Source organism: Columba livia, chromosome 9 (genome assembly GCF_036013475.1).
Source record: "Columba livia isolate bColLiv1 breed racing homer chromosome 9, bColLiv1.pat.W.v2, whole genome shotgun sequence".
In the NCBI taxonomy this organism is placed as follows: Eukaryota; Metazoa; Chordata; class Aves; order Columbiformes; family Columbidae; genus Columba; species Columba livia.
In genome coordinates, this window is record NC_088610.1 from 18624021 (window position 1) to 18648694 (window position 24674).

Genomic DNA, 24674 nt, shown 5'->3' on the forward strand with positions numbered 1-24674 from the left:
GCTATTTAGTAAGCAAGATGTGTGTAATATCTGCTTCCCTACTCCAGACATAACTGTTGATCCTTTATCATTCTAAATTCAGAAAGGGGAGGGGGTGGAATTAAATCTTGTCATGGTTGATGTAAGCCTAGTGGTTTCTGAAGCTCCAAGCCAAATTGGGGAAATTCATTTAAGAGCATATGCCAGTGGTCTTTTGCATGAGGAACTGAAAAATATCAAAGCCTTTGTCCGACTGAGGCTGGCATGTGTGTCTGCAGAAGTCAGCGTGGTCCTTGTGCTCGCCCAGCCCCACCACTGGCTTTCTGAACCCAGCTGCGCAGCAGGGAACATGCGGCTTTTGGGCTGTTTTTGCCTTCTTGCAGTCCTGCCACTGGCAACACATGAGACCCTCTCGTGTGTCAGCCTGCTCGCCTGGGTGGCTTTTCTGGCAGCAGGTACGTCACAGCCCGGGGCGTTGTGCCTCTGCTTCTGGGAACCGAGACCCCCCATCCCGCGTGGCGATGCCTGACACATCCCTCCTGCTGTCACGTCACCGAGTGGGTGGCCAGCTCAGTGCTCCTCAGCAGGCCCTTAGCCAGCTCACTAACAAAGCTGTCTGTCCCTCATTTGCAATATTATAGCCATCGCTAATGCTGCAGGCTGGCAACAGCGAGGATTTTGTGTTGGGCCGATGCACTGTGGTTCGTTTCTGTTGGGAGAGCCAGACAGGCCCTGATCCCAGGCGGGGACCATCCAGGGGTGGACACCTGTGTGATGCTGGAGAAGGGTGATGCAATGACGAGCTCACGGATGAGAGAGATGTGCAACGGTGTCCATGAGGTCAGCTCATAGTTACAGGAGCTGCACGTCTGCACAGACCCTATCGCTGGGCCCACGGTGGCTTCTCAATGGTAGCCCTGTCCATAATCTCAACAGGTGGAAGGGCAACAGGCAAGGCTTTTTGGTGCAACTGTTAATCCAGTATGAAAAATGCACTACAGTTACCCATCTGGAAGCCCTACAGATCCCCTCAGATGGACGTGTAGATTTTAATTATCTCTGCATGACAGACATGAAATGAGAATATAGCTGTTGCCATACGTTGCACGACTGACTCCAGTGCCCACAGAGAGTGAGAAAACTGCAGCTCACATTTTAAAGTCTTCCCAAGGGATTAGCCATCTTGTCATTTGCAGGATATATCTCTCCATGATGCCTACATAACTGTAACCAAGCAAGCTCGCAGTGTGGGAAGCAATCTGTAACACAGATGGTAAGTATTAAACCCCCCTGTTTATTAGTGTGTCATGCATGGGGATTAGGACGACAATAAGGCAGATTTGCATTTCAGCTGAGTACAGCCATATTTGCATGCACTAAATATATTTCTCTACACAAGATTTTCTGACTCTTTGGGTGTCCTAGTCTTCTTGTGAATTTACTGTCCTTTGAGTGTAAAGAGTAGATTAGACTGGGACTAATGGCTTGAGCTGCAGTGGTGTATGTTGCAAGCCTTTTTGGGATCACTTCTCCTCCTTTTTCATACCATTTGCCCATATGCCAGTAGCTAAGTGCTCCACAAACGAGACGTCAGCTCCGTCCTGGGAAAGTAGCATTACTTGCTATAAGTCGAGGATGAGAATCGAGAGGAAGGTTAAAAAGCCTCTTCAGAGCCACCGACCCCTGTTGCAGCCAGACGCGGTGCCAGCAGCCTCGCAGAGGCTGCTGTAGCTCTGAAATTCAAGCTTTGCTGTAGTGCTGTGCTCAGGATTAGCTGTGAATCCTGATGAGTGGGACACTTCATACTAATCTAGCAGATTTATTGCAGAGTGTTGTCTTTCATAGCCCCAAACCAATTATCTGATATTTACAGCTTGCTCATAGCTGTATTCAATAATCAAGGTATCTAACACACATCTTTGTGCTAGAGAGAGCCACCAGCAACATTGCTCTTTTGCTTTACTCTTTGCTGTAGTAATGGTCTCTGGCAAAGAAAATATTGCCTGCTGATGGTGCTGACCTTTGAGCAATTTTTGAACATTTCTTTAACCCTGAGTATTTAAGGAAGAGTTGGAAGTTGGATTTTTCACTAGCGGTCCCCAATTATGAATTACTTTTGGCCTGCTCCTGCTGGCTGTGGGTGCTGGGTCATCACTCGGGACCTCAGCATGAGCCCGAAAGGCAGGAGAGCTGGTGACAGAGAGGTCAAAGCCCATTTTAACATGCGTGTGTCTGCTGGGTTCATTTCAGCTGGACACAAGGACTGACTTCTGGGTTTGTCCTTCGAGTTGCAAAGGTGCTTTTCAGAACAGCTCGATTGCCAAGAGCCTGGCTGCAGCTCCAGCCGCGGGTCCCCGTGCCTGCAGGTCACTGTCACTGTTGCCTGCAGGTGTTTATGTGAAGGTGACACTTGGGCCTGTTTCCATCTCCAGCTGGTAGCATCCTTGCTTGCAATTTAAATCAATGTGGGCTTGGCAGGTGAGCATGGAACAGGCGGAGCAAAGCCTGGGGTGCAGCCAGGAGGCTGCGGGGGGATCTGGGCCCCAGGCACATGCGACACCTCTGACCGCCCAGTGACCCTGAAACTGAGCCCTGCGCGAGGGTGGGCGAGCGGGTGGCAGCGGGGACAGCAGCAGGTCACGGCCACGGGCACAGCAGGAGCACGGTCCCGCCGCGCTGGGGCGGGAGCAGGAGCTGGGTGGCTGCAGATCAGGGTCACGTTTCAGTGGGTTTTGGCAAATGTGCCAGATCCCACCTGCTGCCGAGCTGCACTTCCATCCTGGTGAGAGGTGTACCCACATTTCCTAACTTCTGTTTGCTGCAGGCACTAGAAGGGTTAAAACTGAAACTGAGAACATTTTCTTCCATCCCCTAAACTAAATCACCAGCACCCAGAAAAGCAGCCTGCATGCTTACTTGCAGTTTTACATAGAAACCTGGATGGATTAAGAGAGCGGGGTCATGACAAAATTACTGCTGGAAAATGAAAACAGGCAAATTCAGATGCCCTGTGACAGGAGGAAGCCTGGTTGGGCACCATGTGCCCAGAACACAGTTTGCAGAGCCAGCACCTCAGGATGAGGCAGCCTGAAGGCAGAGCAGGCTAAGCTAAGAGTGAGATGCCTGCTGCATCCCTCTTGGCAGCGTAACAAAGGAAATTTAGAAAAAGATTGTCTCAGCACCACTCCTCTGGCTGAAGAAGGCCACAGGATGGAGAGCTGGAGTGCTGGACCAGGTTCTACAGGGCAGGACTGAGAAGTCAACAGCCCAGGCTTCAAAGCTGATGCATCCATAGCTGGAAATTATGTCCTACCCCGTTCACATCAAAAGCAGTGTTTTACTTCGTAAAATGAGCATACATTCTCAAGAGGATTCAGCTGATGCCTTTGTGTTACTGAGTACAGAACATGACCAGCAAGCAGGCCACAAAACCTCATTTTCTACCATCACACTGGAGATGTGGAAGCACCCAAACCATGGGAATGAAGAGGTGGGGAGCATTTCCAAAGACAGCAAAGACAGACACAGGTTTGCAGGACAACCTTGTGCTTCAGGTTAATGAAACACTGAAAGGGTGGCTTGTCTTACCTTATCAGAGGTCTTGCCTCCTCAAGCCTGGCCCTGCAGGAACTGTTGTGGTCCTGAGAACATCCCACAGCACAGCCCCAACAGGAAGCCCAGCTGAAAGCCTTGCCTGGTCCTGGTGGCCCAGACATGCTGCAGCAATCGGGGCTCACACCGATCAGCTGTGGGCACTTAGGGGTCCATGGGCACGCCACTTCCAGGTGGGATGTGATGCTGAAGGGAGATTTCAAGCATGCATCCTTGAAAACAAAACCTTGTTAGGCTCCTCAATGAACACAAAATATTCTGTGGTTTATGGGTTGTCATGCTATAATTGTATACATTAATTTAAAATCAGATTAAGCTTCCAGTTATAATAACTGTTTAGTCTATTAGAGGTAGATGTTGCAGGGGAAGGAGATTGTGGGTGCCCAAGTGCGCCCCATCGCTAATGACATGGCACTTCACACATTTTCATTCGCAAGGGACATAAGAAATAGTTTTGAGTAGATCAGTAGGGTTTTTTATGTTTTAAGAAAAGCAGCATGTTGCTGTTGAGACCAGAGGAGCCAAAGCTCACAGCTGGACTGAGCAGGAGCCAGCTCAGGAAGAGAGGTGGGTGGTTGCATTTGGGAAGCTTTTTAAGCTATGACTCATTTCCCTTATATCTATCATTTACAAGTACCAACAGAGGATGCAAAATGAACAGAGAAGCACCAAATTTTGCAAAATACATATATTTTAAAATTTGACCCAAGTACAGTTTGCATGTATTGCATGAATCACATGCAGGTGAATACTATAAAAATACTTGTGCACATCCTTTATAAATCCAGGCATTCGTATGTCATTTATAAAATCTTCATAGCATAAAATAGGTGTGATTCAGAGCAGAAATTTTACACATAAAACTGCATGACTGTCCCTGTCAAACCGTGCCTTTCTTGGGACTGATTCCACCCCACAGCTTAAACACTCAGATGGTGGTCAAGTTTTTTTCCCAATTTTGGTCCCGTCCGCTGTGATGTGGCACCTCCAGAGGGCTCCAGCTCTGCTGTGCAGCTGTGAATCAGGAAACACTCTTGACAGAAGGAGCTTTAAAGGTGTTTGAAAGCCTGATGGCAGCGCTTCTGTGGCGTGTGGGAAGGAGGAAGTGCGAGGACAGGACCCTGTGGCTTTGGTGGCCAAGTCCAGCGCTCACCTGTTCCCTGACAGACACCTTGGAGCTGTCTGCATGCGTGTGTAATGTCCACACAGCCTCACGTAAAACAGCTGATCACAGCCTGGCCACATCTAAAAATGGTGACCAGTTCTGTCTGCATTTCTTCTGGAGACAACTCACCTGGTTTTAAAGTCTTACGGCTCTTTCAGGTGCACGCTTCCCGCTCCTCAGACAAAACTCCCTGCTACGTTTCTGGAACTTGATTATATTTATCCAAGTGGCCAACTGATAGCAAAGCACTTCCTTTACACTCTGCAGGTTAATTTCTCTTGCAGCTAAGACACCAAGCGTATATGGTTAAAAAGCTGGCTTTCACTATACATTCTGCCAGGGAAAGGCACAGGGGCCATACTTGAAGCTCCGAGGTCATATTGCGTTACGTTTCTCTAGCCAAGCAGACCACATTCACCGCTGTATTTCTCAACAGCTCATAGGTCCAACTGCTTATATATATATATATTTAAAGAAGCAGCCTGAGTTATAGTGACAGCCCTCCTATGATCACTCCTCAACTGCTATTCTACAAGTGTAATACACAGTATTGCAAGATGTGTGGAAGACCAACCATAATGCTGTGCAGCACCAGAAAACGATGGCATTTTATCATCGCCACACATTGCAGTCACCAGAGTCACCCCTCAGCTCCTTCCACAATGTGGTCTAAGGACACTACTTTTCACCCCTGTGTGATAGGAATGACTTTGTCCTGTCCCCTAGACTGGGAAACTAAAACAGAGTTAAACAGTTTGAACACAAGCCTCAACATTGCGGTAACAACTCTGCTTGGTCATATGTCAGGAAAGGACCTTCTAGTGTAGACTTTCTTATTAACAGGCAATATAAATTTCTTACAAATCACTTAAAATGGTTTTTTTTCATTGGATTTTTTTTCTTCTATTTTACTTTTTTATTTGTTGGGGGGTGGGAGGGGGTGTTTGCTTTAGTTTGGGGTTTGTTTGGTTAGTTTTGTTTCTTTTGAGGGACTGTAGTGGGTGAAACCATACATACAGAACCAGCCAGGACTGGCAGTGCCGTCAGAGACACTATGACAAGTGACGAGTACAACAGTCATCAGGTTTCTTTAAGGAAACTCTCAGTTGTACTCAAGTGCGGCCATCTCTGATCTCTGCCGACGCTGTTGCTGAAGAAACCTGCTGTCTTGGCCAGCAGGACGCTCCCACCAAAGCATGACAGCAGGAAGCTGCCAGCACTTGAAAAGCCTCCACCTCCACATAACCTTCCCATCTTCAGCCGCTCTTCTTTGCCTCCGGTCCCCAGGGGACAGTGGGGCGCAGACAGAGCTCTGTCTCATGGCCCCTTCCCGCTCCGCAGCAGCCTCTGGCTCCCCGTGGCCAGGGGCCAGCCCTTTCTGGCTCCGTAGCCGGAGCAGGCCCTGGGCAGCAGCAACTTCACAGCCTGCAGAGCCCTGGGGCCAACATCCCCCAGGCACAGCCAGGCTGCCCAGCGCCCCTGCCTCTGGCAAACCAGACGCTGCCACCGGGATTTTGGCTTTGTACTCTGTACTTGTCATCTATAGTCATCTGGGCCAGGAGTCACTAATTATGGGACACAGTGGGGTCAGTGATTTCTAACCCAAAGTTATTTATGTACAGCTATTCCTGTGACTCTTTCGAAGCGTGTGTTTTAGGCCAGTGCAGAAAGGCACAGAACACTTTTTGGTCAAGTTGCCAGCCTTGATCGACTTGTGGCATCTCTGAAATGGTGGTGCCATACAGCACTTTGTGAGGAAGGTGTTGTGCTCACATCAGCCCTAACAGCTCATGCAGCAGCGGCACAAGCACAGTAGCGCTGAAGCCTACTGAGGAGTACGTTATAAACTTATACGGCACTTCCACTTCCAGTTGTCTTCGGGCTTCCAGGTCACCAATAGAAAAGTTGTACCGATAGCCCAGCATGCCAAGGACCACACTCTTCATGAGTTGGCGTGTCAGGAGAACAACACAGATACCTACAAAGAACCTGGCTAGCACGAGCACCACTGTTTTACTGGTGATCAGATGAAATCCAAACTGAAAATTGTCACTGGTGTAGGCTGGCACGGCATACTGGTTATTTAACCAAAATCCCACGGTGGCTCCAGCTCCTGCTCCTAAGATAGTAGTGGTGTCTCCCCTGGTAGGGCTGTAATAGTCTAGTTTGGGGTAGTTGTAACACAAGACAAGAGGCAGAACTATGGAAATCAGTGGGCAGAAGGGACTGGTTAACAGCAAGTGGTCTATCACGTCCCACGCAGGATACAAGAGCACAAGTAGCACAGCCGAAATCAGCGCTCCGCCGATCACATCCTGCAAAGAGATCAGGTTTAAAGGCTTTGTGAGACCTGGAAGGCGAAACAGAAATTCTCAGGTGATGGTAAAAGACCAGTGTCTGCATTTGTGAGTGCACAGCAGCAGAGGAACACCCTGAATTCACGGCGGTGGCACCGTCCAGGCACAGTGACAGCCCAAAGCCTGCGCTAAACAAAATGTGACAATCTGTGAACCCAGCCTTGTCCATGTGAATGTATCTATTGACTCTCATTTTCTCCTGAACAAGAGAGATTCTTCCCCTCACCTGCATTCATGTTTTAAAGGCATTATCTACCTACGACCTCAGTGGCAAAGGCACGTGCACAGCCCAATCTCGGGGAGAGTATCACAGTAAACTGCCTTCATACAAAACCTTCCTCTCCCTTAACCCTACAAGTAATTTCATCCTGTCAGTAGGATTATCACTTCCTTGCTTTGCACAAATGGGAAGATGCTGTCTTTTGTCAGAGACAAGCACCCAGTCGAGGATCACAGGCTCTGGGGGGAACAAGCGCAGACCTGTGGGATGTGGTGTGTGCAGGGACCCCTGCGAGAGGTCGATGCTGCTGGGCACGGACACATCAAGGAGAAATTTGTTGCTCAAGCCTCTGAAATGTGGCTTGTAGTTAAGTGCCCGAGGCAAGCACATAGTTAAAATCTAATTTATTAACAGAGGCAAATAAGGTGTTTTGAGAACTTGACTGTTGTCAGCCACAAAGCTCTCTCTAAAAGAGGAGACAAGAGATAACCCCTAACAAAAGCCGTCTGTATGAGAGCAGCCAGACAAAAAGCAATATATCAAGTTTCCCCGTGGTGCTCTCCCAGTGTCGCTCAGCAGGCAGCAGAATTTGTATTCTGACCATGAAAAGCCCTGCAAAAGCCAGTTAATCACAGACAGAAATGTCCTCGTCTCAAGATTGTATCTTCTTCACGAAGTTATGACACTTGACTACTACCATGCTTGGTCACAGTCTAAAATGAATTATTTATCAGAATGCAGGGACTTTTTAACAACAGAAATATTTAATGACTTTTTGGTAAGTGCATCATCATTCCAGTATGGCTGAACTTTAGCTGTTCACAACTGCCAGGCAATAGATTCACAGCACATTTGGTTGTAAGCAGCTCCCATAACCATTTTGCATATTTCTAATACAAATTCCCACTTATATTTATTCCCTTATCCATGACAAAAAGATAGCCATGGAAATACACAGTTGTTCACAGAAGTCTAAAATGTAAAATGCCATTAGGTGTGAATATTTCATAACAGCAAAATAATTCACTTTTTGATACCAACTTTTTAATAACTTTACACACAAAGGCATGCTTTGGCCCACCACTAAGGAGCTGGGGGTCACTCCCAGCACCAATGTTCAGAAATCCCATCAGCACTGCATATCTCCACTCCCATCCCACTATTCGCCCGCCTCACATTAGAAGAAGAAATCCCAACATCTCAACACTCCGTCCACGTGTAACTAAGGAGTGAAACAAAAGCTGTTCACATGCTTTTCTGTCCCAACTAAAGACATTTAACCAATCATTAACATTCTCCTAACAAATGCTTTGCTCAGATTGACCCAGCTGACTCCAGCAGTTCCCGGTCAGATCATAGACAGCCTTTATTTATAGACCAAATTAAAGTTTTCTAAATGTTATTACCCTCTCATTCGGTCCCAGTACAGTGACATGGCTCCTGTAGCTGTCAGGCAGGACTCAGATAACCAGCTCTGCTCCTGACCAGTGCTTTATGCCAGTGGTCTCCAAAGTGGGTGTGCAAGGCAACCCACCAGGCTGTGGGAAGAAAATACCTTTTGCACCACTAATAAGTAAAATAATATGCATATTAAAAGTAGTGCTTATTTCATCATCTCATCCTTTTTTAATTTTTATTTTTGTGTATGTTTTATAAAGTACATATCAGTAAAGGAATATATGTATATAATTCATAAGTAAATATACATATATTGGGGGTGCATACTCAAAAAATGACAGGGGTGCACAATCAAATTTGGAGACCAGTGTTTTATTATGTTTTTCCCTCTATCCACCAATATATGGGCTTCCTATTTTGCAGATTCCCTGCTAGACGCTGCTGGAGAGCGTAGGACATACACAGCCATGGCTGTCAGTAGTGACTTCTTTGGCTCTGGTACACATGAGCAGAGGGCTGACTTTCTGAACACCCAGATGAGGTGGGTGAGTTCAAGACCAACATTTTACAATGCCATTTAGCAGTGCAGAATTAGTGATTTCCCCCCCTCACCTGTTAAACTAAGGAGAAGATGGGAAGAGGAGGGATTGCTCTGGTATTTGAGAAAAACTGCTTCTCTGGCCTTTTCCTCCTGCACGCCCAGGAGCGGGACCTCAGCCTTCCCAGTGGCAGAGATGCTGTTAGCGCTCCGAGGAAGCACATTCTTGCCCGGCTGCCTGTGCAAACAGCTCAGCCTCCCATCAAACCCACAATTACAAAGGAATTTTTAAGTGAGGGCAGTATGAATTTTACTCAAGGTCCAGCACTACCAGCAAAGCTTAAAACCTCCCGTTTCCTCGCTGGGATGCTCCAGCTCCCTCAGCACACACAAGTCCTGAGGCTCCATCCCTCTGAAAAAGCACCCCTCACTGCCATGCAGTCCCTGACACTGTCCCCTCACGTTTGCCCGGATTTGACACAAAGGAGAACTCGCTCCTATTGATTTTAGCTAGAGAGCTGTCATTTTGCTTTGCTACCTAAAAAACAGGCCACTATCGGGTTTCTAATGCTGCAAACCCTTTGAGTTATTTCCCTGTGCTGCAGGTACTGAAAGAAAAACAATTTACTTAGAAATCTGTTTGCACACAATGCTGTGGATGCAAGAGCAGGGAGCTCCAAAGCGCGTTCTGCCTGTCACCGAGGTGAGACAGCGGTGGCACAGTTCATGAGGACTGACACTGCTGCTGTTCTCACACTGGGCTGGTTTCCTTGTTTCACAAGGTCTCGTAGCACGATTTTATTTATTTTAGGATTGCAAAAATACGTTGTCTGGCTCTCTGAAGGCAAGACCCTTCTGTGCTCTTCCCATTGAAATCACAGCTGGAGATGCAAACAGTCACAAAATGCTCCCAGAACACTGAACCAACACCCTAGACGTGGTGGCACTCAAACATCTTCTCTGATGTTCCAGTCAAAGCAAAAATAACACTTTTCCTATTCTGTCTTGCATATGGTCACTTACTGCCTGAATTCCCTTCACTGTTCCATTTACAGCATGACACTGTTCACCCTCCTGAACAGAAATCTCTTACTTGCTTGCCACTCCTGTGGGTTACTCAGTTTCATCCCATGAGGACTATATTGCCACAGTTTGTAAATTGATGTCAATACAGTGTTTGTTTATCAGCTTTAAAATATGTAAGGTAATTTCAGGATTAACGGTGGTGTTAAAGAACCCGAGATAGAGCACAGCAAAGGAGCAGGGTGGGGGCTACAGAGGACCCTCTCCTGAGGGTGCTGTAATCAGCAATAAACGCATCAGTACTGAATATCTCAGGGAGAAAAAAAATAAATTACTTTGTTTACAGAAACTGTTTTCTTTTTGGTCATAATAGGAGACCTTTTGACTTCTCCCTGTATCCTACCCCTGACTCTGCCTGGCATAGGGCATTATTGCTTTTAACTCAGGGTGGGAAGCCGCAGTCCCAGTAAGCCTGTCCCCAGTTCAGCTGTAGCTCTGGGGTGACTGCTGCTGCCCCTGAAGGGTTAAAAGAAGGATAAAAGCCTCCCCTCCTCGCCCTGCTTTAGGGGCTGCCCTTGGCTGATGAGGTTCTTCCCAATAGGATTTAAAATTATCTTGCTCAGTATTTTTGGAATACTGTGTACGCACATGAACACCATCGCTCATCATTTCAAATATGAGAAGACTCAGATGTGCTCCAGCAATGCTGAGACAGAAAAACGTGTTAATCTTACCAAGACAGGGATCAAAAATGGGACCAGATTTTTAAGATGGGGAGGAAAGTGATATTTTTAAAAATACAGTTGTCTGGGAGGTGGGAAAACAGAAAAAAATAAAAGAAAAACAAAACCGCCCCCACCACAACAAAGCCCAGTCCTAGTGTCTTCAGTTGCTTTTTCTTCCTTAAAAAACAAACTCCTAAAATGTTACAAGTTCCCTGCTTCAAAATGCGTCCACATTGTTACTTTGCTCTTTCCAGGTAACTCCAGATTCCCTCAGTCCCTCTTCACCAGCTCCTCAGACTTAATCATTTAAGACCTAGAAGGAAGGACCCTCCTTTCCCCTGCTTCTTCACGGACATGGGATATTCTCCTGTTACAGTGGCAAAGGTGGCTTGTTATAATTAAATTATCACCCAGCAGTGCAAGTGTATTGCTTCCATCCCTTCCTCTGCCTGGGTGACCATCTCCTGGTAACAGCCCAGGCAATGGGTGTTTATTACCTTTTCCCTAAGTGTACTATTAATTCTGATATGCCTATAATGATGCAGAGAGCTCTCATACTGGCTCCCTGCATCTCCAGGAGGTCTTTAATTGTAATATCTCTTTTACTGACATGACTGTGCTCCTGATCCAAAAGCAACACCAGCAATGCTGAAGTACAGACTGATTTGTCGAGCTAAGACCAGAGAAGTTGAGCCCCCATGCGGAGCTTCAGCAGTGGCTGTAGCAGAGCGTGGTGCAACCACCTTGCTGCTCCTTCTCTGGTTCCTCAAACAGGAAAAATTCAGTTACACTAACGTGGTGGGTGTAGGTAACCCGTTCATTTGCTTTACTGAAACATTATGATTGTTTGATCCATTATTATATCCTGTTGGTATTCATTTTCTATTAAGAGCTCAGTTAAAAATCCTTTAGATAGAGGGTGCATCAGCTCGTTGCTGTCTGAGTGGCTGCTGCACCGTGACCCCATGGCGTCTCTGGCAGGTCAGGGTGGGAGCCACCCCTAAAGCATGGCAAATGGCTCTGAACCACGTATTCCCTGAAAGAGCCTGTCACTGCAGGTGGGACAGATGGCACCGCAGAGCTCGGGGCTGCATTTGTGCACCTGTGATCATTAGACGTTTCCCCAGCTCCATCCCCACCATGGCACACACGGGATGAAGACCCCAACGAAGCACATTTGCCCTTCTGAAAGGCAGCATTGCCACTAGTTCAGACTAAGGAGCTTTTTCTATTTTAAAGACCTTTTTTATCATGTCAAAGGCAGAAATGACTTTTTCTTCTTTACCCTAAAAATCCATCTAAATTTAGAGGAGGCTTTCATTACAATGGACCAGCAAGGGAAGTATGCAAAGAATTTTTACTGACCGACTTCAGGTCTCTAGCCAAGAAAGTGTGTCTCCAGCTTCGATTTAAGATATTGTTTTGATCCACCAGGCCTCGAACGTCAGGTCAAGCTATATTTTATAGAGAACCTTAATCTCTGTTTTATAGATAACCTTAATCTCATAAAGGCTCCCTTTCTTACAGTCATCAAGTGTCTTTATTACAAACATAATTATTACTTAGTAAAAAAATGCTATTATTTATGGATATGCAATAGTGCATATCAAACAACTGCAAGGAAGTACCTGGGGAGTTGGAAAGCTGGACCACCCCTCTGACTGCTGTGTGTAACAACTCAATAACATTTCCTCCCATCAGGAGGAACCAGCTACTGCATAAGCAAAGTCACACAGCAATCTGTACTTAAAACAGGGCTGACATCTCTAAACAGCTGTGCCCAACAAGTCTGTCTTATAAAGTCACCAATATATTATGATTATTTTAGGATTAAGTATTTGTGCATCTCAGTTCTTTGAGAATGAGCTTCCTACTAGCTGAAAACGAGAAGCTTGTGATAATATTTTTTTTAAGTGCCACATCCCCGTATGGTAACACGAGACTTGCTGTCCCCCCCGTTCCCCAAGGGCAGCTCATTTGTCATGTTTTATCCTCTCCACTGCTCTCCCCTGGTCCCTGGTGTGACTCACCGACCTACTATTCCTTCCCTGACACTCCCAGGCTCAACCAGCCCAGAATATTTCTTGCTAACAACAGTGATACTATTGCACAAAAGGCTTAGCTAAGGAGCAGCCTCAGTTGCCCAAGTGCATTCCTCGCAATTAAAATTTCAAAATAGGGAACTACAATTTGAGTGCCACACAGACCTCACCCGGCTCCTCACCCCGTGCGCACTCCTGCTTCCCTAATTGTGTGAATAATTCCCTTGAGGACTCAAATAGCAATAGCCTGAGGGTTTCCTCATGGCTGCCTTTGAATGTACAGCCTGAAATTTAGTGGCACGACTCCTGTACCCCTGAGGCGACTTCTGTACCCCTCCAGGGGCACAGCCGAGGCAAAAGGTACAGCACTTGAAGAGGAGATGGGGATAGCTGTAGGCAAGCAGAGCTAGGGGCAGGACTGGCATGGGACCTTGCAGTGCACCCTTACCAGGACTGTGTGCATCCCCGTGTAGAGCCTGCTCAGACACACCAGCGTGGAAAACACAAGCGCTGCTGCCAGGCCTAGTTCGAACGGATACTGTGAAAAGGGGAAGAAAACAAAACAAAACACATTATACTCTTACCCACTTTAACATCAGTACATATCTGAAATAAAACCTCCAGGTACCTAGGCTGACATAAGGATCTTGTGCTGTGTTCCTGAGCTGTGCTTTCCCAAAGAGGTTAATGTGACCCAAGACAAGATCTCACATCAGCCAAGGTGCAATTCTGCTGGAAGGTCTTTTCTTTATCTGTGGTGTCCACTTTTGCAAAGGTCTAGTCTTAGTGTGGGGAAACTTGGGAAATAAAGGGTATCTGCACAATTTTTCCCCACAACATCCACCTGCAAAATCCATGTTAAAAAAGGCAGAGCACACTGTACAGGCAATGCCCGAAGTTGAACTGCAGCCTCAGCCCACCCGAGGGGAAGGCGATCATGCAGAGCCTGACCAGAAGTGTGGTCAATAGTCCTCGAGCAGCCTGCTGGGAGGGGAAAATCAATGTCTGGGTTGAAACCACAGTCCAGCTATTAGAGCAGTCAGAACCACTCTTCCCTATGACACTTGAGGTTTAATTGTCTTCTTGTGAAGCTGGTTTTGCTTAATTCCCTCTCTGGGTTGCCTATGAACATGGAAAGAAGTGTTGAAAGAAAACAACATTTAAAAATAAAAAAAACAAAACAAAACACCCCACACATTTGGTAAAGAATAAGCTTAACATTTCAACCCTTAATGCACTCATTCAAATTCTAAAATCAAGTGGGCTGGTCGGCTCCTTTCTGGCCATAAAGGAGATTTTTCTGAAAAAAAAAATAAGCCAACCCAAAATATAAATAAATGAAATTAGTTCACCCTATTTGGCACAAAGTCTCCATCTGCTGTCAAGAGGCCGATGAGTGACTAGGGTGGCCATAGGTCAGTGCAAAAATGCTTCTGTGGAGATTTAAAGCACAACAACTTGTATCTGACCCTTTCCCCTGACGTACCGTAGCTTCCAAAACAGAGAGCTCAGACCCACTGCAGATGTCACTCCCAGCCCATAAAATGCTGTTTCTTCTACACTTCTCTAAACCTTTGGAGGATTTACGCCCACTTGCTTCCCCCCTCAGCAGGCGGCCTGGGACCCAGTCCAGATAAGTAATTGATGACTAGGGCAGATTTAGAAGACAACAGCATAATGTACTGGTAGATTTTCCCTTCTTCGTAGAGGCAATTAAATCATTTAATTATTTTATAGCAGCTTTATTGTTTCACGGCAGTTTCCAAGAAGAATGAGACAGCCCGTGAAGAGCTGTGTGTCCCACTGGTGGCTTATTGATGGAGAAGGAGGAGAAAGTGCTGCTGAGCAGGTCTTTTGGGCCGATCTGACACATGGGATGGATCTGGCCTTCCAGACCTGACAAACATCCCGTCTTATAGCTCCTCTTGCCCGTCCCCATCCCACTGCCAAGCTGCTTCCACCAGTTACTGCACAATTACCAGACTGTGACCAGATGAGTCTGGCTGTTAAATTAATTCAGAGATTTTGGTGTAATTCAGAGATTTCCACTGCCGTGAGTTACAGCCCCTGGACACAGCACCTTTCATCAAACGAGTGGCCACCTTTTGTCCCTGCACACAGGCTGGCACCGCGGGGAGGACACCCAGGGACACTGCGGCAGCGAGACTCCAATGCCATATTGCGAGGCCTCTTGGTTACATGGGTTTCTTTTGGAAATAAACTTGAGAGGGCTGAGAAATACACTTAAAAAGAATGCAGCCAGGAAGTTATTATTGCTAGAGTACAGGAAACACACCTTTGGATTTGTAAAACAAAATGCAAATAATCATCATGGAGAAATGAATTTCCAGTAAATAAGCCTTTTAGAGAGATACAAGGCTGAAGGTTTGGGGAAAATAATTATGAGATCTCCCCAAGCAGCCTAAAGTTTCAGTGCAGCGAAACTGCTGTTACTTGTCTGACAAACAGGCTCTAAAAACAGGGAAGAATACACATATGTGAAAATAAATACAGAGCTCCTCTGGAAGTGGCAACAGATTTAGATTTGTTGGTTTTCTGGAGGCTGCTGGAAGCAAAAACATGTGCCTTTTTTTTTGTTTTGTACCCCCTACCTTGTACTGGTTCACAGTTGCAATGAAGAAGGAGAAGGAGATGGCAGTAGCTGCCATGGCATGGGTGGAAGGCATCCCATACTCTGCATCCGTCCTCGTTTCCAGCTTGACGACAGGTGGTGAGAGGGGCCGAGGCCACTTCAGGATGTCCTTAGAGACCTGGCCTATGTACATCACGATCTGGGGAGAGGAAAGGCCACAGGGCTGTCCGTCAGCACGGGTAATCCCCACCCAGCCCACCTGAGAACAACCTCTATTTCTGTACTTCTTCCTGCAAAATCCACCACCCTAAGTGCAGAATTTATCCCCTGAATTATTAAAGGGTTTTCCATTATCCCAGACATTGAAAGAAGTGGTGGTTTTACTGCACCATGTCGTAACCTGATCAGAAGTGGGACCAAAAGGAGGGTTCACTGACAAGATGCATCAATACAGGATGGCGTGAGAGGGACAGCTGGCTCCCACCCTATGCTAGAGAAGTTCAAGTTTCCTCCCTATCCCTTACAACCCCTCTCCTGCAGAGCAAACACATATAAGAGAAATTTTTCCATCACCACCTTCAAATGACTGCCTTGCCCAGCCATGTCCCTCCCAGCTCCGGGCAGCAGCCCTCCGACGGCAGCACCAGCACCCCCATTCCCAGCAGCTCCCACTCCAACCACCGCACAAGTGCTGCAGGAACCCCAGCGAGACACACCATCCGTGTGGTTGTTAGATAACAACCCTGGCATCCTCAGGGAGGCAGCAAGGAGAAAACTGGGTGGGTGACATAAAGTACCAGTTCTCTTGCCTTGTTCCCTAACAACGAAGAGCTTTTGCACACTGCTTGGGACACCAGAGGTTTAAGCAAGGGCTCCGTTCATTAGCTACTGAGCACTACAATGTGGTGATTTTGGGGGGAATTGTTGCATTCTCAGGTCACTGCAAGCAGTAGTAATGGGAAACAGGCAAGAGGTGAAGCCAGCCAGCATCCCGAAGAGGTGCAGCCTGTCCAGCAGCACCCAGGGCAGCTGCTGTGCTGCCATCCTCTGCTCCCCAGCACCCCCTTCACAAAGACAACGGTCTCTCAGCATCCACAGTGAGAAGGATGTGAAGGACAATCACTCAGACTGTTTCTGAAGGATGTATTGGCTTCCTATCACCTCCCTTTGGATAGTGCAACCAGACATAAGCAAAGCAAGCTCTACAAAACAAAGCAAGCAAACCTTCTTTCTTTTCTTTCTTAAATACAGAAATCAGGTTAACTGACATCTGCCATGAAAGCTCAGTTGCTGTGCGAGACGGCTCACTGTTCTGCTTCTCACACTTCCAGCACAAAGTAGGGTCTTAAAATAACATCCCATGCTGGTGTTAGCCGTATGCCAGAACAGCAACATGATAATCTGCTGCCGCATTTGTCACCAGCCACATTGCATCCCTCTGTCTCCCACCAGTCATTTAAAAAATGGTTTCATGTTAAAAGAAAAATGCCAGGGTTCAGGATTCACAAATCAGGACCAGGTAAAAGCCAAAACATCACATTCCTTCATCCCCCCTCTCCACAGCAAAGCACATGCTGTGGGGAGTGCTGGGCTTCCAGCCAGCACCAGAGCCTGGAAAAGCAACTGCTGCTGCCTTTGCATCCTTTATCCCCGTCACATGAATCACATTACCGCCTTATTATGGGCACCACCTGCGGCACGCCTGGCTGCTCCCAGTTCCCCCTGATAGCCGGGGCATAGGGCAGCCAGCACATACCCTGCCCTGTGCACAGCAAACAAAAGCTCAAGGAACAAGTGTCTTAAAGAAACCACCACATGGGTTTATTCAGTTAATGCCCCCAGTTTCCAAGCAGATATAGGCACATCTTTGGAAGTTAATTAAATTCCAGGATTGAAAGCAAAGTTACTCTCTCTGACAGAACATAAACCATAGAGGCTACTATTTGTGATAGCATCAGAGAAGCAAGGTAGGATGAGCCAGTATATCAGCAGTCCTCTATAATAATGACTTCCACTTGTAGAAGTATTATTAGCACTCATACGTAAGAGTATTACAGAACAGGAAATGAGTCATCTTTGAAATGAAGGCTCTGCTAGGACTTCTCTGATGGTAAAAAACAGGTTGAGTGCTGGAGGTGGTCTGGGTAAGCAAAAATACCAGGCATCCTCACACCACCTTCCTTCCTTGTAGTCCAGATTAAATCCTGAGCCTTCTGTTTTTAAAAAACACATATTGTATGGCCTTGTACAGCAATGAGAGGTGAGACAACCTCCATAACATATGAAGATGAGTACAGAATATGTTCAGCCTAAGCATGGATCTCTGAAGCACAAGACCTTTGCCTTTAGCTTATCTCCGTAGCATACACGGGGTTTTGCACACAATGTCCTGCATTATTTGGCAGAAACAGCAGTTGTGGGAGCAGTTAAAACATCCCCCATCACCTGAATGGCAGGCTTCCCCTACAAGGTGAAAGATGACAAGTGCACCATTGCTAAAAGCTGCCCAGCAAAGGTGTTGCTCTGGTTTGATGCCTCCCCATATGCTGCTGACAGCGGCTGGGGGAGCACAGGGCTCCCAGCACGGGCAAGCAGGCAGCCCAGTGCTCCTGCCAGACCTGCCTGTGGCTGGCAGAGGGGTCTCCTCCTCAGGAACATGGCCCCACGACATGGAGCAGGGCAGGCAGAGCTTCAGCTGGGAGCTGTGCATCCCTCCCCAGCCTGGAGCATCAGCCAGTCCTGCTGAGGACCGTCACACAGTAGGTGACTGAGGGCCATACCTCTGCCAGCATGCCAGGCACAGACTCGCAGAGCTCAGCCACAAATAGTAATAAAACACCAAACCAAATCAAACCAAACCCAACCAACCAACCAACAACAATACATGCAGGAGACCACTGTGGATGCAGTCACAATATGAGAAGTGTTACACAGAAACACACTTAGAGAATTATATTTAATTGCAGGATATATCCGAACTGCACTCGACTGAGGCTCTTGTCCTCTGAGGATAGCAGGTATCTGCCTTGGTTAAGTGGTGTACTCTCTCTTAAGCCACATTTCATTATTTCCTGACCTTATTTCCCTGTCATGTTGCATTTACTCTCTATCAGTTCTGGGAAAGAAAGCAAGTAGTCTGAAAGTCTTGGCCTGTTATTAGCTTTTTTCAATCCATCAGATGAAAAAACCACTGTAACAAACATTGTGAACGATAAGAGCACTAGAAAGAAGGGAGACAAAGAGATGAGTTTGGGGCTAAAGATCAACACTGAGCTAAGCCTCACCTACAGTTGAATTACCTCTTTGTGCAGTGCCAAAAATCTTTGATGGCCCTGGAACTAAATTTAGAATGGGCAGAAATTATCCCCAGTCCAGGCCAACAAATAAAGTGGGATTGCTTAGGTTGCAAAGCCGAGATCACAGGACTGGGTGATTTTGCTGTGATTTTCAGCCTGTCCTGGGTAAGCCAAACAGCACATTCACAATGACTTTGGACAAATAAGGAAGGGTAGTTTAAGGCTTGACCCAGGAGTGCATCAGCCTACAGACCCCGATTGGCAGCAAGTTGATGCATTTCAAGTTTAAGGAAGGGTGATCCCCTGGGCTTCACACAGCTCCCCTTTCTGCATGAGGACTGGGAAGATTTCATGAGGAAGGAGAGGCTAGGCTCAAGCCATACTAATGGAAGGTTTGAATAAAACCCATTCCAAAAGTCCTTATATGTTTCTGGACTTTTCCACCTGATGGGCGTCCAGGGCCAGAGCTGAATGTTGGAAAGAAAAGGGACCAACAGACCCTTGAACACTGACTGAGCAGACACTGTTTGCAGTCATGTAGGAATGACAAAGAAGAGAAATCTTGAAGCAATTGAAGCAAATAATTTCTTCATGCTGTATTGTTCTGTTTGCTTCTTCCCTAGATTAAGTGCTATGTTATGGCTCTCAATGCTATTCTTCTGTGTTTATCTCTAGGACAGGCTCTCCTCCACTCCATCTGAGTGATGCAGATCAGCCAAATTTTCCGCAGTTCTGGTGAAAAACAGTTTGCAGATATCTTCAGCATAAATAATTTAAATCTGAACATTAATAAGTACCTCTGCATGAGGAATTTATTTTAACCTGGAGACTCTGCTCCCTAATATTTGCAGCATTACTTGACAGTGACATGGCAGCACCAGCTAGAGAGATGGGAGGTAAAACACATAGCCCAAACCCCTTCTTCCAAAGCCACAGAGACATGGCCCATCACTGCAGGGTTGCCCCTGCCAGCCCCAGCAGCTCCTGGCTGTGTTGCTGTGTGCTGCACAGCTCCCATGTCCCTGCCACAGTCCTGCCCCTCTGAAACACAAACCAGGAGCTTCATTTATGCGGCTGAATCTGTGAGATGCTTTTGCAGGCACAGGAGAGCTCAGGGCTAGGTGAGGCAGGCTTGTCTTCCCAAGGGCTTCTGCCTATCACCCATGTCTTGTTCTGCTCCATGGTGAAGCAGTAAGCAGCTGGGCTTACTGATCCATGAATGAAATCCAGAGTATGGCTACTCTGATCCATTCAGAGTTGATCCAGTCTCTCCTGTGCCTGCGCTGCCAGGTGCTGCTGCACCAGCTGGGAACGCCACACAGCACAGACTGCACCCGAGCTGCATTCATAACCCGAACACGTGGGCCAAGGCAGCCACCCTGACACACAAGGCACTGTTCTAACCCCCAGTCCACAACACCATTGTTCAGTTTGTGAATTTCCAGTGCTATGTAGATGAATCTAAGGTCTGCAGAATTAAATCCTTACAACAAATGCAAGAAGCTTCTAAGCATTACTTCTGTAAAGACTTCTTATCTGTTGTACAGTTGTACACACTTGTTCCCTTCTCAAAGGGTTTTTCTGTACTGCTGCAGGCAACTTAAAAACAAGACTACCCTCAAACTCTGGTGCACACGAATACTACTGGGGCAGCCTGGGCTGCATGAGGGCAATAGCAATTCTTCACGGCCTTTTCTTCAGGTGAAGGCAAAGCTTTATTGCCACTATGGGTAAACAGCATTACATTTTACTACATTAATACAATTAGCAGTTGCTATAGCAGCACAATAGCCTTTTTCAGAGTGTTTCCTCTGAGTCATAGATATGATCCATCTCCAAAAATACATCCTCACCTGAGGCACTGAGGTAAACAAGACTAATCTGTCTTTGTGTTGTAATAGGTCTTGCTTTAGTGAACACTGATGAATCAAACTCAAAGCAGTGGGATCCACATAGGTCCAGGTACCAACACTTTTGTCCCAACATCTGCAGTGGTTCCCTCCGAGGTGAGGAGCTGTTTCCATCCCTGTGGGCATCAGAATCCCATAAAGTGATGTGGCTCCTTGGCATTTGCAGAACTCCAGTGTTGCTTCAATAATATAAGTGGTTTTGCTCACCTGCAGGTGTTGCCTGGCATTTCAGTGGTTTTCCCTCACTACTCTCGCAGTCATTGTGAGCAGCACTTCCATGGCAGGAAACAAAAGAGCTGCACACAGGTTTACCACCGTGGTGCAGATACATATGAAGGCACATGGAAAAACATAGCTGAGCCAGCTCCATATGCAGAGGCACGGGACCGGTGCCTCAAGGCACAGTTTACCCTTTGGAACATTTACACGGCAGCTGCACAGACCTTAGATCTGGCAGGTTTTAGGAAACAGGCCCTGTGCTGCAGGTGTGCTGTGTGTGACATGTCCTCCTCACAGCCAGTCACCTGTCCCCTGCCACAGCCTCTGCACGGGCACAGATACCCCACCAACTCACAGGCCTGTGGAGGTTGGGAGGAACAATTCTTTTTGCACTCTGTAATATTTCAGCTAACAAAGGTGAACCAGACCATATTGATTTTCAACTTCTGATTTTGGAACTCTCCCATCAGTACTATTGATCTATTAAAAGGACAAGATGAAATTCTAGAGAAGACGTGGGGCCAAACAGCATTGCCAACTTCTTCCCTGAGACTTGTTCTGTGGCAGCCTGACTTTGAATCTTCTGTTTTGGCTCCAAAACAGAAACTCTATAACCTGTCTCTAGAAACGTTTCCCTGCAATAGTATGTGTCATCTTCCCAGAAAATAAATTTACAGCTCGAAAATGGTGTTGCTTTATTTTTTATCATAACCACTGTGTGCTGATAGGAGTGACAGAGCACATCAGGAACGCTGGAATGAAGGAAATAAAAAAAACCAAAAAGAATGCACTATTAATAAACTGGCATTTGCAGAAGATTAGTCAAGCAGAAGCAAAGGCTGTATCCTGAAAGTGCCAGCTATTTTTCTTGGTTGTCAAGGCAGGTGTGACTTTGATTAACCATAAAGAAATTGAACCAAGCACGCAGTCTGCACTGTTTACAGCTTCTATTCTAAGCATCCCTCAGCCAAGGCTTAAGTGAATAGATAAACACTGCAACAGTGCCCCTCAAGCACCACTTGGTTCACAGTGAAAGAGGAACAGAGTGAGGAAGAGTATGTTCTTCTAGAGATGCTTCTCCTACCCGCAAGGCGGTGCCAAGAACTAAGGTTTATCATCAGGGAAATAACCATGAAGTCACAGAGCAGCACTGCTGGCCTTTCTATCATGAGGGCAGCCCAGGTGGAGGAAGTCCCTCAGAAACCCAGGCACCTCCACCCACGCTCCAATCACATCCTGCTCCCCATCACCACCCCAAGTCACACAACTGCTCTCCACATACAGAGATGACAATGATGACCACGAGGCTGGACACCTCCTCAATGCACACGCGCCTTAGGAAGAGGGCAGCTGGCTCAGGGAGCTCAAGGATCTGCCATCTCCAACACGGTTATTGTTTTCCAGAAAATACACCAATCTTGTGTTAGCTGCACCAGAACTTCACAACATGTTTGCCAAGGATTTGGTCAGGTGCAAGGGGACATTCAAGCTTGCATGGAGCTGGTGGGATGCTCAATGAGTCATTGAAGTTGTCTTGGCCACAATGTGGGCAGCACATCCAGGAGGCACAGGTCTGCAGCACATCCAGGAGGCAGGTCTGCAGCCCACCACAAGCAGTGCCACGTGTGTGTCAATGCAAGGACAGCAGGGCATAGGAGGAGGGAAGAGACAGCATAGACAGCTATACAACATGCATAACATGCATAAACATGCCACTATATGTACAGGGGGAGGACTTTGGCTTTCTCAAGACAGACTTCAGAAAAACAAAACCAGAACAAGAAGATCAAGAAAACCTTGTGCCTCCAGAAATACAACCAACCAACATCCTAGGACTTTCACCCCGTCTTTAAAAGAAGTCTTCAGCCAAATCCATAAGATATCTTACTATCTTGCAAGACGTTTAAATAAGAGAAATCATTACCAGTTGTAGTTCTAGTGATATACAAAAGGCTTCCAATTTAAACTTCACTTTAAATTATTCTAACTGAAATTTAGCAGTCTTGAACTGACATCAGATACACAGTGTTTACCTTTACACAGTGTCTCAGTTATGAAAGCTTCACTGGCACTTTTTCTTCAAGAGTAGAGCATAGCTACCAGCACATACAAAATTCTCTTTCAGTAAACACTTCATCATCTTGCACGTCTTTTTTTTTTTATGGTCAATTTATTTTTGTATTCTGACATTTTGTAGTTACTTACATATCTGAGTACAGTCTTATACGTTCTTATGCATTGTAATATATGGCACTTTGAAGAGTTTGACTTTCCACTGACAATGTTTATCAGCTGTTCCAAGCTTGTTTTGGAAAAATGTTGCAAGAGCACAAAAATGTTTTGGTGAAATGTTGCAAAAGCACAAGAACTACCAAACACATAAGAAACAATAAACCCACACTTTGCTGCAGCATATGTTTTCAAAGCAGCAGCCAGGGATTCAATTGCCACAAGTAACATCAGCAGCATCATGGCTGTGGGTAAATTCCTGCTCGTTATTAAACTCCTGGTTACTCTGAGAGTCAGAGTTCACCATTCCCAAGTAACAGCCTTTGGAAAACTGCTCCTCTGAAAGGCAAGGAGGGAAAATAAATGGCCATGGATTTAGACCCAGGACTTTCTCAGAGTCGAAGACACCTGTGCCCAGTGCCGCCCGAGGAGCACGGAGGGGCACAGCCCCCCTGGCATCCCCAGCACCCCCCAGCACTCCCACTCTGCTGGCCCTCAGCAATGCTGCCTTCACCCAGTCACCAGCTCACCGCTCTCACACACCAGCAGCTTCCACACCTACCCCGACAAAGTCCACGCTGGTCAGCTCTTATTTATATTGTATAAATTGAAGCTTTATAGGCTCAAAAGAGGTGTGGATATATTTTACATCCATGCACCCTGAAAAAAATAACAAGAAAAAAAGAATTCCAACCATGCTGGATAGCAAGCAGAAACTGTAACTGCTTTTTTCCCAGGTCTCTACCTTACTACTGAGATTCCACATCAAAATAAAGCTTTCAACCCTGAAGGAGTACATAGGTTAAAAAACAAGCAAAACAAAAATACCCAACCAAACTGAGCTTTAACCTCTCAAGCCGAGATGTGCAGTAAATTTAAAGTACATTTGGGAGCTGGTTCATGTGAAGTTATTTTTCATCTCGGTACTTCCTGGTTGAAGTAGCAAGAGTCACAGGCATCAAAGCCTTGTCTGTGTAGACTCAGGAATGTTTACTTCAAAGAGCTGAAGAAGGGAAGTGAAGACACTAAGGTACTCTTGACACTGAGACACAGCATCGTGCTTGGGGGTTTCAGGCAGTTATTTCCCTTGTCTAGCTGAAAGGAAAAGATAAAGCCTACATGTATTCTGCAAATCCACAGGGGAAATGCACCATGGAAGCACAATGTGCTGTTTTAAGCTCCCAAAGCACCTGGATGTGACTGGAGCCAGCATTTCCCAGAGCCATCCAGCTAAATAGAAAACCATGTGCAGCTGGTTTTGGGGACTCAGAGCTGGAAAAGACCTCCCAGGGCACCAAGCCCACTCCTCTGCTGCTGCTGAAATAAACTCTCTTTGTAATTTTTCTTACTGCTCCTTCTAGAGCTATT

At 46.5% G+C, this 24674-nt stretch overlaps 1 protein-coding gene across 3 annotated transcripts in view; it reads right to left on the reverse strand.

The window, feature by feature from the left end:
• Window positions 1–4264: 4264 nt before the first annotated feature.
• The window catches only part of SGPP2 (sphingosine-1-phosphate phosphatase 2), a 35217-nt gene continuing 14807 nt past the window's right edge, over window positions 4265–24674 (reverse strand). For 2 of the 3 annotated variants that reach the window (XM_065074105.1, XM_065074103.1), the window contains 3 exons: window positions 15672–15851; window positions 13508–13597; window positions 4265–7071 (listed from right to left, as the gene is read on the reverse strand). In XM_065074105.1, the coding sequence (XP_064930177.1) occupies window positions 6526–7071; window positions 13508–13597; window positions 15672–15851 (816 nt within the window). In that variant the 3' untranslated portion in view covers window positions 4265–6525. Of the gene's footprint in view, window positions 7072–13507; window positions 13598–15671; window positions 15852–23868; window positions 23967–24674 lie in introns of those variants that run through there. The other variant, XM_021280342.2, reaches the window with a different exon arrangement.